Source organism: Entelurus aequoreus, linkage group LG20, assembly GCF_033978785.1.
Source record: "Entelurus aequoreus isolate RoL-2023_Sb linkage group LG20, RoL_Eaeq_v1.1, whole genome shotgun sequence".
In the NCBI taxonomy this organism is placed as follows: Eukaryota; Metazoa; Chordata; class Actinopteri; order Syngnathiformes; family Syngnathidae; genus Entelurus; species Entelurus aequoreus.
The window spans coordinates 46,590,700-46,608,199 of NC_084750.1; the positions used below are offsets into that span (position 1 = coordinate 46,590,700).

At 40.5% G+C, this 17,500-nt stretch overlaps 1 protein-coding gene across 3 annotated transcripts in view; it reads left to right on the forward strand.

The window, feature by feature from the left end:
- LOC133636311 (growth factor receptor-bound protein 10-like) overlaps positions 1-17,500 on the forward strand; it is a 148,773-nt gene that overhangs the window by 32,633 nt on the left and 98,640 nt on the right. For all 3 annotated transcript variants that reach the window (XM_062030189.1, XM_062030184.1, XM_062030185.1), the window contains 2 exons: positions 4,113-4,323; positions 4,445-4,568. In XM_062030189.1, coding sequence (XP_061886173.1) covers positions 4,113-4,323; positions 4,445-4,568 — 335 coding nt within the window. The remainder of the gene's footprint in view (positions 1-4,112; positions 4,324-4,444; positions 4,569-17,500) is intronic.

Here is a 17,500-nt window from a genome sequence, read left to right on the forward strand (position 1 = left end):
AGGTGAACAAACACACGCGTTACATAACTCACTGTCCTCAGCTGCTCTTCACAGCAGAACCCCTGACCCATTTTTCAACATCACATGACCTTGTGTCCACCATGCTTGTAATGCATACCTCTCTGTGACCACTCCCCGCTGTTTACAACTGTCTTTTAATCCTGTGTAATTACATGCACATGTTGTACACTCTGTCCTACTTTGCTACCTTGCTGTGCCATCAACGGCCCACAGAGCCTTCCCTTTTACCCCCAAAATGGAATGTCAGGAATTGTGTTGGTTTGGGACACTCCTTGGTCAAAAGGGCCTCGGACACTGGAACATATTGGTGCATACAGACTTTTGGGTCTTCTAGTGCACCAAAGAATGCTCTCAAACTTTTTCACATGGGGGCCGCATTGAGCTAAAAAAGAATTAGGCCGGGAGCTGAAAACCGACTGTGTGTGAAATAACTATATATGTGTGTGTGTGTGTGTGTGTGTGTGTGTGTGTGTGTGTGTGTGTGTGTGTGTGTGTGTGTGTGTGTGTGCGCTCATAATGGCTGGATAATTCAATATGAAGAGTATGTGAAAGTTTGACTTTTACCTTGTTTACTTCCGTGCCAAACTGCTTAAGGTTTTGTGTTTAATCAGAAATATCAAGCAGCTAAAATGCACCAAACATGGATAAGTGTAGAGGGAGTGTTTTGCATTTTTCCCATTATGCATTGCAATGGATTGAAATGGGTGTCATTTAAAATGTTTTCTGGTGCATGGATGTGAGTATGTTGTGTAATGTAGGATCCTGTTTGTTGACTTGAGATGTTGCTTGTATTTATTTTGCCTCATGAGTAGGGAAGGTTGTTTGGATTAGGTCATATAAGAAAAAAGGTTAACCCACATTTCTTTCAATTTAGAATTCATGGTCATTGACCTTATTTACTCATATTGTCCACAAGATGGCGCCAAAGTTGCAGCAATCAGATTGTTAGATACTTCAAATTGGTTTGGAAGCAACAGATCCCTTATTAATAAACTCACGACGTGCCAAATTGAGGAAGCCTGCAGGCGGTAGTCTGGACACCCCTGACCCAAACCATTTTATTACATCCCCTCAAGGTAGAGGAATTCACCTTTTGATATAGCGAGCAACCAGTTATTGGCCAGGCCGATTATCGGCATTGGCATTTTGATGTATATCGTATCAGCCTTTTTTGTTTTTTTTTCTTACAACTGCAGCAGAACTACATCAGCAGATACAATATATACACATACCATACCAGTTATTAAAAACAATTAGTGAAGTATATAGAAATAATCACTGCTCAAGCACCAGCCTGCTGAGAAAAGTTGCCTTTTTTCCAGTGTTGGTCAATTGTACACACTAAATCTCTCCTGTTTGACTATTGTACACACTAAATCTCTCCTGTTTGACTATTGTACACACTAAATCTCTTCTGTTTGACTATTGTACACACTAAATCTCTTCTGTTTGACTATTGTACACACTAAATCTCTTCTGTTTGACTATTGTACACACTAAATCTCTCCTGTTTGACTATTGTACACACTAAATCTCTTCTGTTTGACTATTGTACACACTAAATCTCTTCTGTTTGACTATTGTACACACTAAATCTCTTCTGTTTAACTATTGTACACACTAAATATCTTCTGTTTGACTATTGTACACACTAAATCTCTCCTGTTTGACTATTGTACACACTAAATCTCTTCTGTTTGACTATTGTACACACTAAATCTCTTCTGTTTGACTATTGTACACACTAAATCTCTTCTGTTTGACTATTGTACACACTAAATCTCTTCTGTTTGACTATTGTACACACTAAATCTCTCCTGTTTGACTATTGTACACACTAAATCTCTTCTGTTTGACTATTGTACACACTAAATCTCTTCTGTTTGACTATTGTACACACTAAATCTCTTCTGTTTGACTATTGTACACACTAAATCTCTTCTGTTTAACTATTGTACACACTAAATCTCTTCTGTTTAACTATTGTACACACTAAATCTCTTCTGTTTAACTATTGTACACACTAAATCTCTTCTGTTTAACTATTGTACACACTAAATCTCTTCTGTTTAACTATTGCACACACTAAATCTCTTCTGTTTTACTATTGCACACACTAAATCTCTTCTGTTTGACTATTGTACACACTAAATCTCTTCTGTTTGACTATTGTACACACTGAATCTCTTCTGTTTGACTATTGTACACACTAAATATCTGCTGTTTGACTATTGTACACACTAAATATCTTCTGTTTAACTATTGTACACACTAAATGTCTTCTGTTTAACTATTGTACACACTAAATCTCTTCTGTTTAACTATTGTACACACTAAATCTCTTCTGTTTAACTATTGTACACACTAAATCTCTTCTGTTTGACTATTGTACACACTGAATCTCTTCTGTTTGACTATTGTACACACTAAATCTCTTCTGTTTGACTATTGTACACACTAAATATCTTCTGTTTGACTATTGTACACACTAAATCTCTTCTGTTTAACTATTGTACACACTAAATGTCTTCTGTTTAACTATTGTACACACTAAATCTCTTCTGTTTAACTATTGTACACACTAAATCTCTTCTGTTTAACTATTGTACGTGTGTACAATAGTTAAACAGAAGAGCTTTAGTGCTAAAGCTTAGAGCTTGCTGCTTTTCTTGTCATTTTACATAAAAACTTGCACTCTTTTGCTCTTCTTGATTAGCTCTCAAGGAACTCTGAAGAAACTTTTATCCTTTTTGAACAGCCTGAAACAATGCGAGCATAGGGCATTGTTCTACGCGAAAGGCAAAATGTCGCCAAGATCGCTTGCCCACCACTTTGAGTCTGACATGTTTCATGAGCTGGACTTGATGTCATGTGAATACAACCTATACGCTAGAATTAGCTTCAATTGTATAGCTGCCACAATGGATAAGTGGCCTGCTAATGATATCAAATAGCATCCAAAAAAAGTGTCCTCTTCACTTTCTCCCAGGTGTACACATATAACCACGTGGAATGTGTTAATTCATACATTTTGGTTTTGAGGGTGAGAAATCCAACTTCCTCATCTCACAAGGAAAAGCTTCTGATTGGCTCTTCTTTGTAACTAACTCCCGCCCCTCTCTCATATGTTAAAGAGCTGTGATTGGATATATATTGCCAGCATCTGCAAGACCAAATGAAATAGGATTAGATTTCCTTTCTGTCAACATTTTGGTCCTGTTTTTATTCATGGAGTAAAATGTCAGTTATTTCTGTTATCGTCTTCGTCAACCGGCATTTGTTTTGATTCGTTTTGGTCGAATTTTCGCCAGGGGAAAATGGGTTGTTGACAAAAATGAATAGTCAAGGAAGTGAACAGTGCTGTGAGGGAAGGATTTGACTTGTGTCACTAGGTTGTAGTTAAAGTGAAAGTACCACTGATAGATATGATCTATGATTGAAGGACGAGTTGCTGGAAATGTAGACATTGGACTAATAATACAAATCCCTTGTTTATCTCTTCATTAGCATGAGCTTTTAATTTTTTTCAAACATGTATTAGATTTTTGACATATACAGCCCAGAAATACAGTTAAACATGTCAAATGTTGTTTTTTTCTCCCCCAAACCAGTTACCCACAAAATGATGTATACAATCAAATGCAATACAAATAATAAAGTAGAAGAAACACAGTCCAAAAATATTGACATGAAGCCTCAGACACTCGCACTCCTGAATGTCGGTGCAGCAATACACAAAAGCAGACAAAAGGCTCATCAATGATCTACCTTTCAACCACTTTTACTTTTCAATGACTTTAAATTTGAGTCTCTTTTAAATATTTGAGGAACTAAGTTAAGTTAAAGTTAAAGTAGCAATGATTGTCACACACACACTAGGTGTGGTGAAATGTGATCACCCCCTGGGAGGTGAGGGGAGCAGTGGGCAGCAGCGGTGCCGCGCCCAGGAATCATTTTTGGTGATTTAACCCCCAATTCCAAGCCTTGATGCTGAGTGCCAAGCAGGGAGGTAATGGCTCCCATTTTTATAGTCTTTGGTATGACTCGGCCGGGGTTTGACCTTTAAGAGCATCTCACTCTGCCCCCCACAGATGATGACGTGGATCTGGAGAAGCTGGTGAACGAGATGAACTCCTCCATGGAGAGCGTGTATTCCACCCAGGCGGACACGGCGCTCATCCTCAACGGGCACCATCACCACATGCACGGTGGCCCCTGCGCCCGACACGGCCCGGCCCTGCCATCCACGCCATCCAGGGAGAGGCTGCGGCACTCTCAACCCATGCACATCCAGGCCGCCAGGTATAAAGATGGCCGACACTTGAATGATGGTTTGTCACACACATGCTTTGTAACAGGTTGGTCCAATGGTGTGTTTTCTGCCTCAGCTGCTACTTGAGTGTGCATATGTCTCCCCCTGCAGGTGTCTACGGGAAGAGCAGCATCTGCGTCCTGCTTCACTTCCTGCCATCCCCAACCCTTTCCCGGAGCTCTGCAGTCCATCCGGCTCTCCGATTCTCAGCCCTGTTGAGGGCTGTGACCAGCATGTAGGTGCACACACTCTCTCACCTGACTTCCATCTCATCCTGTTTACTTTAATACACAATCTTGTCGCTACAATGCTAGATGACCGCACTTACAGTCCCTCCTAGCAGTGAATGTGTGTGTGTGTTTTCAGATCAGCTGACACTTGTTTTGTTTATGTCAGAGCAGCTTGTGTTGACTTTTCCTGGCTCCCTTCACAAGTTAGCCCAGTCTTTTAGCCAGTGTAGTGGCAGCACACACACACTAGGGCTGCACAATGAATCCACATCGATGTTGTAATTAGTGCAACAGCGTGAACGTAAGAAGCTGAGGTATTTTTCCACCGACATTTGAGTGACAATTGTTGAGCCTGCTTTCTTCGGCTGCGGCTTCGAACAGGGAGAAAGAGGTCTCACTCTGTCCCGCTCGCAGCCCCTGAGCGTGCGTGTTTAAAGGCCTACTGAAATGAAATCTTCTTATTTAAACGGGGATAGCAGATCCATTCTATGTGTCATACTTGATCATTTCGCAATATTGCCATATTTTTGCTGAAAGGATTTAGTAGAGAACATCGACGATAAAGTTGGCAACTTTTGGTCGCTGATAAAAAAAAGCCTTGCCTGTACCGGAAGTAGCGTGACGTCACAGGTTGAAAGACTCCTCACATTTCCCCGTTGTTTACACCAGCAGCGAGAGCGATTCGGACCGAGAAAGCGACGATTACCCCATTCATTTGAGCGAGGATGAAAGATTTGTGGATGAGGAACGTGAGAGTGAAGGACTAGAGTGCAGTGCAGGACGTATCTTTTTTCGCTCTGACCGTAACTTAGGTACAAGCTGGCTCATTGGATTCCACACTTTCTCCTTTTTCTATTGTGGATCACGGATTTGTATTTTAAACCACCTGGGATACTATATCCTCTTGAAAATGAGAGTCGAGAACACGAAATGGACATTCACAGTGACTTTTATCTCAACGACAATACATTGGCGAAGCACTTTAGCTACGGAGCTAACGTGATAGCACATCGGGCTTAAATGCAGATAGAAACTAAATAAATAAACCCCTGACTGGAAGGATAGACAGAAGGTCAACAATACTATTAAACCATGGACATGTAAATACACGGTTAATGCTTTCCAGCCTGGCGTAGCTTAACAATGCTGTTGCTAACGACGCCATTGAAGCTAACTTAGCAACGGGACCTCACAGAGCTATGCTAAAAACATTAGCTATCCACCTACGCCAGCCCTCATCTGCTCATCAACACCCGTGCTCACCTGCGTTACAGCGATTGACAGAGTGACGATCATAGATGCGGTCGGCGGCCCGGAGACGGAGGAAGTCAAGGTGAGGTCGGCGGCTAGCGCGTCTGCTATCCAAGTCAAAGTCCTCCTGGTTGTGTTGCTGCAGCCAGCCGCTAATACACCGATCCCACCTACAGCTTTCTTCTTTGCTGTCTTCATTGTCAATTGAACAAATTGCAAAAGATTCACCAACACAGATGTCCAGAATACTGTGGAATTTTGCGATGAAAATAGAGCTTTTTGTATTGTATTCAATGTGTCCGAATACTTCCGTTTCAACCATTGACGTCACGCGCATACGTCATCATACATAGACCTTTTCAAGCGGAAGTTTAGCGGAAAATGTAAAATGTCACTTTATAAGTTAACCCGGCCGTATTGGCATGTGTTGCAATGTTAAGATTTCATCATTGATATATAAACTATCAGACTGCGTGGTCGCTAGTAGTGGCTTTCAGTAGGCCTTTAATATGAGAGTTGAATGGTAGTGCAGCCCGCCAGTTTGATAAGAATGGCACTTGACCGTTGAACCAACCTACCAATCACAGTGGCTCCTGGGGCCGGGACATCGATCGGGCGTGATGCAAGCAGAGAAACATTTCGCAATGAGTAAAAGTTACAGTGGTAGCACGGTGGTAGAAGGGTTAGTGTGTCTGCCTCACAATACGAAGGTCCTGGGTTCAATCCCGGGGTCGGGATCTTTCTGTGTGAAGTTTACATGTTCTCCCCGTGACTGCGTGGGTTCCCTCCGGGTACTCCGGCTTCCTCCCACCTCAAAAGACATGCACCTGGGGATAGGCCCCTCCCACCTCCAAAGACATGCACCTGGGGATAGGCCCCTCCCACCTCCAAAGACATGCACCTGGGGATAGGCCCCTCCCACCTCCAAAGACATGCACCTGGGGATAGGCCCCTCCCACCTCCAAAGACATGCACCTGGGGATAGGCCCCTCCCACCTCCAAAGACATGCACCTGGGGATAGGCCCCTCCCACCTCCAAAGACATGCACCTGGGGATAGGCCCCTCCCACCTCCAAAGACATGCACCTGGGGATAGGTTGATTGGCAACACTAAATGGTCCCTAGTGTGTGAATGTTGTCTATCTGTGTTGGCCCTGTGATGAGGTGGCGACTTGTCCAGGGTGTACCCCGCCTTCCGCCCGAATGCAGCTGAGATAGGCTCCAGCACCCCCGCGACCCCAAACAGGACAAGTGGTAGAAAATGGATGCATGAAATGGATTGATGGATGGATAGATGAAAGTTACTGCAGTGTTGCCATTGAGACTTTTTCCCTTGCTGCCTCCTTTCTGTTGGGCACACTGGACATTAGTGTTTGAAGTTGCTTTATAGCTATACTGTATGTCTCGCTGACAAAATCCATCAAAGTGATGCGTATGCGGCTGGATAAAAGAAAAGTAAAGGACTCCATGTTCCCTAATGTAATAAATGTTAAAAATAATAACAATTATAATAATAATATTATATTAAGATTCATTCTTCATATGTTTATTTTTGTATTTTATTTTGTGTTAAACAATAAAAATAAAGACATATGAATTTTTTAAACCAAGTTTTTCTTGTGGAGTAGCTAATCTCTAGTCTCCAGTGGCCTCCAGGTAAATGACACCTGAGTGGCACCTTGAGACAAACATGTGTTGATTGACAGTCTAAAAGTAACATGTCTGTCTTCACAAAATATAAAAATTGGAAATTGCAATTTTGGACAAAAAATATCGCGGTTAGGTTTCCTCTGAAAATCATGCAGCCCTAACACACACACACACACACACACACACACACACACACACACACACACACACACACACACATGTCTTGCCTACTTTGTGTGGACCCACGTTTGGTTAGTGGGTTGTGAGGGCCCCCCTTTCCACTATAGCTAGAATGATGAAAAAATATACATCTAGCCCTAGATGGGAGTAGAGAGTTGCAACTAGGGATGTCAGATAATGGCTTTTTGCCGATATCCAATATTCCGATATTGTCCAACTCTTTAATTACCGATACCGATATCAACCGATACCGATATCAACCGATATATGCAGTCGTGGAATTAACACATTATTATGCCTAATTTGGACAACCAGGTATGGTGAAGATAAGGTACTTTTTAAAAAAATTAATAAAATAAGATAAATAAATTAAAAACATTTTCTTGAATAAAAAAGAAAGTACAACAATATAAAAACAGTTACATAGAAACTAGTAATTAATGAAAATGAGTAAAATTAACTGTTAAAGGTTAGTACTATTAGTGGAGCAGCAGCACGCACAATCATGTGTGCTTACGGACTGTATCCCTTGCAGACTTTATTGATATATATTGATATATAATGTAGGAAGCAGAATATTAATAACAAAAAAGATACAACCCTTTTGTGTGAATGAGTGTAAATGGGGGAGGGAGGTTTTTTGGGTTGGTGCACTAATTGTAAGTGTATCTTGTGTTTTTATGTTGATTTAATAAAAACAAAACAAAACAACAATAACAAAAAACGATACCGATAATTTAAAAAACGATACCGATAATTTCCGATATTACATTTTGAAGCATTTATCGGACATCCCTAGTTGCAACCTCACTTCAGAATGCAAAACACACAAAGTAAAAAAAATATTTGACTTCTGTAGTTGTGAGGACCAGGCAAATGTCCTCACAAGTCCAAAGATCCTCACAGAAAGGGTGGCTTATCAAGTGTATGTCCACACAAGGATGGTGAGACAAGTGCACACACACACACACACACACACACACACACACACACTGTGTTGGACATGTTTTGCTGGAGCAGGAGGTGAGCAATGTCTCCAGGATGCTGGAGGCCGAGTTCAGGGCTGGGAAAGTCTGCAGGTTGGCTCTCTGTCAGCCTCGTGAATCAATCTTCCATCTCCGGCAAGACAGGCGTCCGTTTCCGGTTCACACGCTTGCATGATGGCTGTTGGCGTCACTGCGTGTGTTTGTGTCATAGCAGTGCCCTTCCTTCCCCCGGTAGAGCCTCCTGTCCCAGGAATGTTCCATCCTTCTCAGGAAGCCCTCCCCAGATAGTGAGAATGATCTCCCCAGAAAAGTGTTTGCTTGTACAGTTCACAGGTGCATTGTGCTCCTCTCCTTGACATCATCTCACAAGATCTCCAGTCCCACAGCAAGCTTGCACTTTGCACAAAGGGCCTGTTGTGCCTCATTTTGCCAAACATCTTCATTTTGTCCAGTTGAACTCGTTAAACTTGTAGTCTGGTTCCCCTTCCAATGAGACAAATGTTTGTTCTGATGATTAAAATGGCCCTCTTCTACATTTGCAGCCTTTTAGACTTACAGTATGAGTACATCAATGATTCTTTTCTTCTTCTTGATCTAATTATTACACAATCATTTGTATGGTGGTGTTGTTTACAAAGTCAGGCAGTAAGTCTCTGGATAAAACAAGCCTTGTAGTGCAAATGATTTCAATGGGAACCAATTGTAGTTTTTGATTTTGTTTAGATATTGTGCACTGAACATTATTTTCTTTATTCAATACCACACATTGAACACATCTGATTTACAACAATACATTCTACATTTAATAAGATAAGCTTGATAAAAATGTGTTTACTTAATATAAAACATGTTCACTTCTATATTCTATTGTCACAGTATGGGATCAAGACTCCAACAGATCAAAAGTGTCGATCAGGACATTCCTGATATTAAACATAGTGCCTCACTGGGATCCAGTATCATTTGAAAAGCCCCTGAAATGTGCAGGATAAGACCCCTTTAAGTATTGCCATCAGTCCACAGCTTTCTACACACACTCACAATACTTATTTATTGAGATTCATTTTTCCCCACTGGCCTCATTCAGCGTAGCCGTCATGTGTTCTAATGCAACCGACTTAATCACAGTGAGCGTTTCAACTCCAGCTGCATGCCTTGTTGTCACGTCTTCTCTGCTGTGTTTACGCCTTCTAGATCAAGCGGCCCGCTTACCAGCACATGTAATATACATACAAACAAGTGGAATAAAAGAGCAAACAGGTGAAATGTTGACTCTAATAACACAAAGCTGCCATGCAGGCTGTTTTCTCTTTAAAACTGCTGAAAAATAATAATGAATCAAAATCAATGTTATGAATTATTGACTTATTGAAGGCTTCAACTACTTCACTTCACTTTAAGTGTTTGCCATAACAAAAAAAGGCATAAAACATACAAAAATTAATATAATATAATAAAATAAAACTTCTAATTGACAGATCTGAAGTTGATCTTGAGACTTAAGCGTTGAAAGTAAAATACTGGTAATTAAATATAAAGCATTACTTAAGTTTAACACTTTAATGAGTGGGGCCCTTTTAGATCCCCAAGAATTTTAGTGGATCTAGATTCAAGCATTGATATGACTTAGTTTGACTTAGACCCTTCCAGGTACTCGGGACCAACCTTGAGAGAAGCCCTAAAAGGTAAAAAATATATATATATATATATATTTATATATTGAAGTGGTTTTAAAATGAAAACTATCCAAATGGCCCCTGCATGTTTTAGTGCAGGGGTCACCAACGCGGTGCCCGCGGGCACCAGGTAGCCCGTAAGGACCAGATGAGTAGCCCGCTGGCCTGTTCTAAAAATAGCTCAAATAGCAGCACTTACCAGTGAGCTGCCTCTATTTTTTAAATTGTATTTATTTACTAGCAAGCTGGTCTCGCTTTGCCCGACATTTTTAATTCTAAGAGAGACAAAACTCAAATAGAATTTGAAAATCCAAGAAAATATTTTAAAGACTTGGTCTTCACTTGTTTAAATAAATTAATTTATTTTTTTACTTTGCTTTTTATAACTTTCAGAAAGACAATTTTAGAGAAAAAATACAACCTTAAAAATGATTTTAGGATTTTTAAACACATATACCTTTTTACCTTTTAAATTCCTTCCTCTTCTTTCCTGACAATTTAAATCAATGTTCAAGTAAATTTATCTTTTTTATTGTAAAGAATAATAAATACATTTTGATTTAATTTTTCATTTTAGCTTCTGTTTTTTTGACATAGAATATTTGTGAAATATTTCTTCAAACTTATTATGATTAAAATAAAATAAAAATATTCTGGCAAAGCTAGAAAAATCTGTGGACTCAAATTTAAATCTTATTTCAAAGTCTTTTGAATTTCTTTTAAAATTTTTGTTCTGGAAAATCTAGAAGAAATAATGATTTGTCTTTGTTAGAAATATAGCTTGGTCCAATTTGTTATATATTCTAACAAAGTGCAGATTGGATTTTAACCTATTTAAAACATGTTATCAAAATTCTAAAATTAATCTTAATCAGAAAAAATTACTAATGATATTCCATAAATTCTTTTTTAATTTTTTTCCAAAAGATTCAAATTAGCTAGTTTTTCTCTTCTTTTTTTCGGTTGAATTTTGAATTTTAAAGAGTCGAAATTGAAGATAAACTATGTTTCAAAATTTAATTGTCATTTTTTTCGTATTTTCTCCTCTTTTAAACCGTTCAATTAAGTGTAAATATCATTAATTATTAATAATAACATAGAGTTAAAGGTAAATTGAGCAAATTGGCTATTTCTGGCAATTTATTTAAGTGTGTATCAAACTGGTAGCCCTTCGCATTAATCAGTACCCAAGAAGTAGCTCTTGGTTTCAAAAAGGTTGGTGACCCCTGGTTTAGTGTGTGGCCCTCAGTTGAAGAATTGTAGACACCCCTGGCCTGCATGTATGCACATGTATGATCCAAAGAGGGCTGTGGAGAAGATCTTCTGCAAGAGTGCAGATGACAAAGCAGACATAGTTGCAATGTATTTGCATTATCTCAGGATCTGAACATTCTTCACTAATCTTCAGTCTTTCTCACTGGGATACACGCTCATATTAGCAGCTTATGTTATTATACAAGAAGTGTATGCGTGACATGACAGCTTTATGGTCTGCATTGTCGCTAATAACATAAATGGATTTCTCCTGAGGGTATTATTAGCGGGCCACCATGAAAAACATAACGTGACATCTCAGGCAGATTTTTGCAGACACGCTTGAAAGTTGTTTGACCCTGCAAATGAGCACGCTAGTCCTCCTCACGCCACAAAACTGCAAGTTGTCTCACTCCTGCTTGCATAGGAATGGGATCAGACGTCGCCACAATACTGCTAAGTTCAGCATCAGGTTGGAACACAATTGTTTATCTGTGAGCAGGACACAAGATCGCAAGAATCATGCAGCTGACCAAATATGATCAAATATGCACCAAGTTATTTTTGGTTGCAATGATATTTCCAGCTATGCTTTGCCTCCAAGTTATTTCACTCTTTTCTTCTGAAGGACCCATTTTCTGAAAGTTGATGGTCAGGGGGAGGGAGCAGACTTCTCCCATGACTACAGTATCATGTCATAACATACATACCAGAGAGAAGGTTTTTAGGGCCGATACCGATTATTCGTAGTCAAGGAGGCCCATAACCGATATTTGGAGCCCATATCAATTTGCAGTTCAAGTTATTTGAACATGAATAGTGTAAACAACTGGACAAGGCGTAAAGTTGTTAAGTCTATGATCATGAAGTGATGAAGTCTACTCAGATGAGTCTTCCAAGACCAACCAAACAGTCCAGTTGTGATGATTGAATGTCCTGAGATGACAATGACAACATTCATCCACGTTTTTTAACATGACTTTTTTGGGAACATCAGACCAGTAGCGACATGATGTTTAATACGGCGCCACTATTGGAGTTCATTTAGCAGCAAAGAAACATCACCAACACCTTTAGTACGTGTTTCTAAGAGGAGCATCAACATTTGCATTTCAAATTACAGGAAATCTTCTGAAAATGTGAGAAAATATGGGATTTCTCTACATCACAATAACTCACCATCTACTCAAATGTTACACACTTTTATAGCGGTTTATGGCTTTTGTACATTGTAAGGCTTTCTTGTGGGGAACCCTCAAATATTGCTTGGTTGAAGATTATTTGGAACATGTATACCATTTCAATATGATACATCACATAGTTTACATATTTTCATTTCTCTTTACAATAAAAAGGAGTAGGACGAAGCAAAGCTTATTCTGTCCAACCACTTTTTCACTTTATAGCATCACTTCCTGTTCTCAATTCAGTGATTTGTCAATACGGTAAAATGTATATAAAATGTATGATTTGTAAATGTAGCAAACATTTAAAAGGGAACTGCACTTTTTTGCCTATCGTTCACAATCCTTATGCGAGACGAGAAGACAAAAGGTTGTTTTTTTTGCTTTGTAACATATAAAACTGGGCTCGTTCTTGGTAGCTGGCAATGCAGCTAATGGGAGCTAATCTATTCTACCTCTAAATCACTTCAAACTGCCAAGAGTACTTCATTTACATCCTGTAACCTGTATAATAACCGAGCTGCAACAACATTGTTATTGTAAGAGGGAACACTGAGGAACTATTTTTCTAGCGTAGTAGTACATCGCCTTGTGACGGTGTTAGCCGTAAGCTAGCTGTGGCAAAAGATAAGTTAGCAACTATGTCAGCAGCTAAATGGCATTTAAGTTTGTAACGCACAACACCATGCGATAGGACACCAATCTGTACTGATTGCAAAACATGATCATATTACAATATCTGTAAAGTATTATTTCATGTTTTGTTTGTACACAGCTAGCTCGAGAGCATATGTACTGTACTTGTACTAACAATAGCATGTTGTGTTGCATGCATCATGATCAATATTATAGTGACTCATTCAATGGACAGTTGTGTGTTTGGTCCAGCTGGCGGGGACATTTTTCCCGGTTCATTTTGGGTAAGCACTTCATTTATTTTGACGTAGTTTGGCTCCAAGTTCCACATTTGGTCGATCCCTAATACATACTTTGCTACATGGCTAATAAAGTCAGAAATAAAAATGTGTTTCTGCAAGTCAAAAGGTGTTCGACATCAGGGGTGGCCTGGGGGCTATTTGTAGGCTGAGGTACATTCTATTAATACTATTATTCAAAAATAAAACAGCAAACAGGTGTAGTGTAAAGTGACAACGTTTAAACGTTGATGCTAATAACGCGACGCTAACATACAAACTGTTGAAAAAATGTCTATATCGTACTTGTTTTGAAAGTGGAAAACTATCAAAATGGCCTCCGCCACCATCCTTTGAGTTTTCAAAAAAAGTTTGGACTTGATATGACATGACATGGTTGAAGAAATATTCAATGTTTTTTTAGAAATCAACAAATATGTCACTGAGATTTTGAGCTGCTGCGATGTCATTGGTCAGCTTGATAGCAGATGAGTAGGCCAGCTGTTGGATGTGTCTAAGGTGTTAACATATTTGCTCTTTAGTTGGCCCTCCTCAAGTCTTTCCCAACCCTGGCTGACAGCACATTGGAGTTGAGGATCTTTTGTCCGGCAGGAAATGAGATCTTGCTCTGGGCTATTGTTGCTGCACTGAATAGGAGAGGCTAGCTGGACAAACTTGTGCGGCTCAGTTCATGCAAAAAAGGCAAAGCTCTTTATGGAAAAAAACAAATGACAAAGCAAAAGATCCGGTTGATTTTAAAGAAAGGTAATCCTGTTTTAATTGTTGCTTCTCTATGTTTTTGTTATCCACAACACACAGCTGTGGACACCTACACATATACAGTATGTTGTGATTTACACCCCCCCATGTTATGATGTCATTATTTATTGCAACAATGTCGTGGAATCTAATTTGAGACGTGAGTGCTGAGTCATTCCCTCCCTGTGGTGAAGACTTCTTCCCTGCTTTTGTCTGCGGTCAGCTGATGTTCCTCTGCACGCAAAGGTCTGCTGACCCGCTGCAATCAGATCAGGTGCACCAGTGTGTGTGCGTGTGTGTGTGTGCGTGTGTGTGTGTGCGTGTGCGTGTGTGTGTGCAATGATGGCCTGTTCGACGGCGTAAGCTCATAATGACATGGATGTATAAGCGCTATTGTTAGCGAGATAGCACGTCACTGTCCATTCTAATGCGGATCAAGGTGCTTACCGCCAATAGGAATTCAATCACCTGCCCAGGTAGCATTTAGCAAAGTGTATGTCATAGCAGGTTTGGGTGTTTGGTTTGAGAGATTGACCCCACATGACTCCTGAGACCATTTCCTTGACTAATCATTTTTGTCAACAGCTTTTTTTGCCCAGGCAAAAATAAGACAATAACCAATCAAAACCCATGCGTGTTTCCACTGCACACCAAATCTGATGTTTTTGCCCTCAAGTGACACAGATCGTATTTCTTCTGCCAGTCTCACTTTACGTTTACACTGCAGGCTGAAGTGGCCCAAATCAGATTTTTGGGAATCTGATTGTTTCCATCTGACTGTTCACACTGCAAGTAAAATGTGATCTCTATCAGACTCTAGTATAAACATGCACAATGTGGCCTCCACATCACTTTCATGTGCAATTCCATCATCCATCCATCTAATTCTGCTTATCCGAGGTGGGGTTGCGGGGGCAGCAGCCTAAGCAGGGAAGCCCAGACTTCCCTCTCCCCAGCCACTTGGTCCAGCTCCTCCCAGGGGATCCCGAGGCGTTCCAAGGCCAGCCGGGAGACATAGTCTTCCCAACGTGTCCTGGGTCTTCCCCGTGGTCTCCTACCGGTCGGACGTGCCCTACCCAAACACCTCCCTAGGGAGGCGTTCGGGTGGCATCCTGAGCAGATGCCCGAACCACCTCATCTGGCTCCTCTCCATGTGGAGGAGCAGCATCTTTACTTTGAGCTCCCCCCGGATGACAGAGCTTCTCACCCTATCTCTAAGGGAGACCTCTGCCACCCGGCGGAGGAAACTCATTTGGGCCGCTTGTACCCGTGATCTTGTCCTTTCGCTCATAACCCAAAGCTCATGACCATAGGTGAGGATGGGAACGTAGATCGACCGCTAAATTGAGAGCTTTGCCTTCCGGCTCAGCTCCTTCTTCACCACAACAGATCGATACAGCGTCCGCATTACTGAAGACGCCGCACCGATCCACCTGTCCATCTCACCATCCCCTCTTCCCTCACTCGTGAACAAGACTCCGAGGTACTTGAACTCCTCCACTTGGGGCAGGGTCTCCTCCCAACCCGGAGATGGCACTCCACCCTTTTCCGGGCGAGAACCATGGACTCGGACTTGGAGGTGCTGATTCTCATCCCAGTCGCTTCACACTCAGCTGCAAACCGATCTCGCAGTTCTATGAAGTGAAAATAAAGGAAATTGATCAGATTCCGTAAATAAACAAGGTAGTCGCTACTACTACTACCAGTACAAAATAAAATAAAAGTCGCCACACTTTAAGAATGAGTGGGTTTTTTTCGGTGATGGGCAAGTTACTTGGAAAATGTAGCAAGCTAAGCTACAAGTTACATGTAAACTAAGCTACAAGGGAAGCTATCCCTGGAGAATTGTAGCAAGCTACAGTGCAAAAGTAACAGCATTTCTATGTATGGGCCCACATGTACAGTATAATATCAATGTTGGTGTAAGTGTGGAAATATTACTATTAACTAGCTGGGGACACCTACAACTACCTCCACTGTATGTATTTATTTAGTTTGCCTTTTCTTTGGCCCACCCCTATAATGTTAATCATGTTGTCTACCAACAGTAAAAAACAGCATATGTTGACCATAAACAAGAAGAATGACTTGTGTGTAGTTTGGGAAGAGTTGCTAACGGTTATGTTCTCATCAAGTCACTTCATGTGTTCCACCTCTTAGATGAAGACAGCGCTCATGATTGTGCTTTACAGAGTCAACAAGTAAAAACTAAGGCATTGTTTTCTCTAAAGGCAAACCTTTGTCTAAATATGGCCAAGGACACGCATTATTGTGCTTTCCTGCACGTCATCTTCATCACTAAAGGAGATGTATCATCTGCGGGAGAGAATTCCTCTGACCTTTTCAAATGTTTCTTTTTTTGGAGTGGTCAGTTTGAAGCGTCTCTCTGTCTCCTCATGGTCATGTGACATGAGTGTCTGTTATTGTTTGGTTACTAGTTGAAATGGCCCGCTTTATCTTGCCTCTGATTGGCCAGCAGTCCCTAATGTTTGGCCCTAACCTTGGCCTCATCATAGGGACACCAAGCAATCATCATGGATGTTGTCATTCATCCAGCACAGTCCATGTTCTCTCTCTCATGTAAGCTCCCTGGCTACATGCGTGTAAAAGTGGCTAAGCTACAGGAATAGCCTCTAGTAGCTCAGCCACCGCCAAGCTACTGGAAAATGTAGTTAAGCTACATAGCATGCAGCTTCTTACGGCCCATCACTGTGGGGGTTTGTACGTGAAAATAAAGTACAGTAATACAATGTATGAATGTATATATACAGTGTAACATGTTATAATCTTTTTATGGCTGTTAAGTAGAGGCAACATCAGCGGGGATGGATGTTAGTTTTATTTTTCAACTCACTTACATAAACAACTGACGCAATGTACGTTACATGTAAGCCCTGATTGTAAATAATGTAAATAATTCAATGTGATTATCTTGTGTGATGACTGTATTATGATGATAGTATATATGATAGTATATATCTGTATCATGAATCAATTTAAGTGGACCCCGACTTAAACAAGTTGAAAAACTTATTGGGGTGTTACCATTTAGTGGTCAATTGTACGGAATATGTACTTCACTG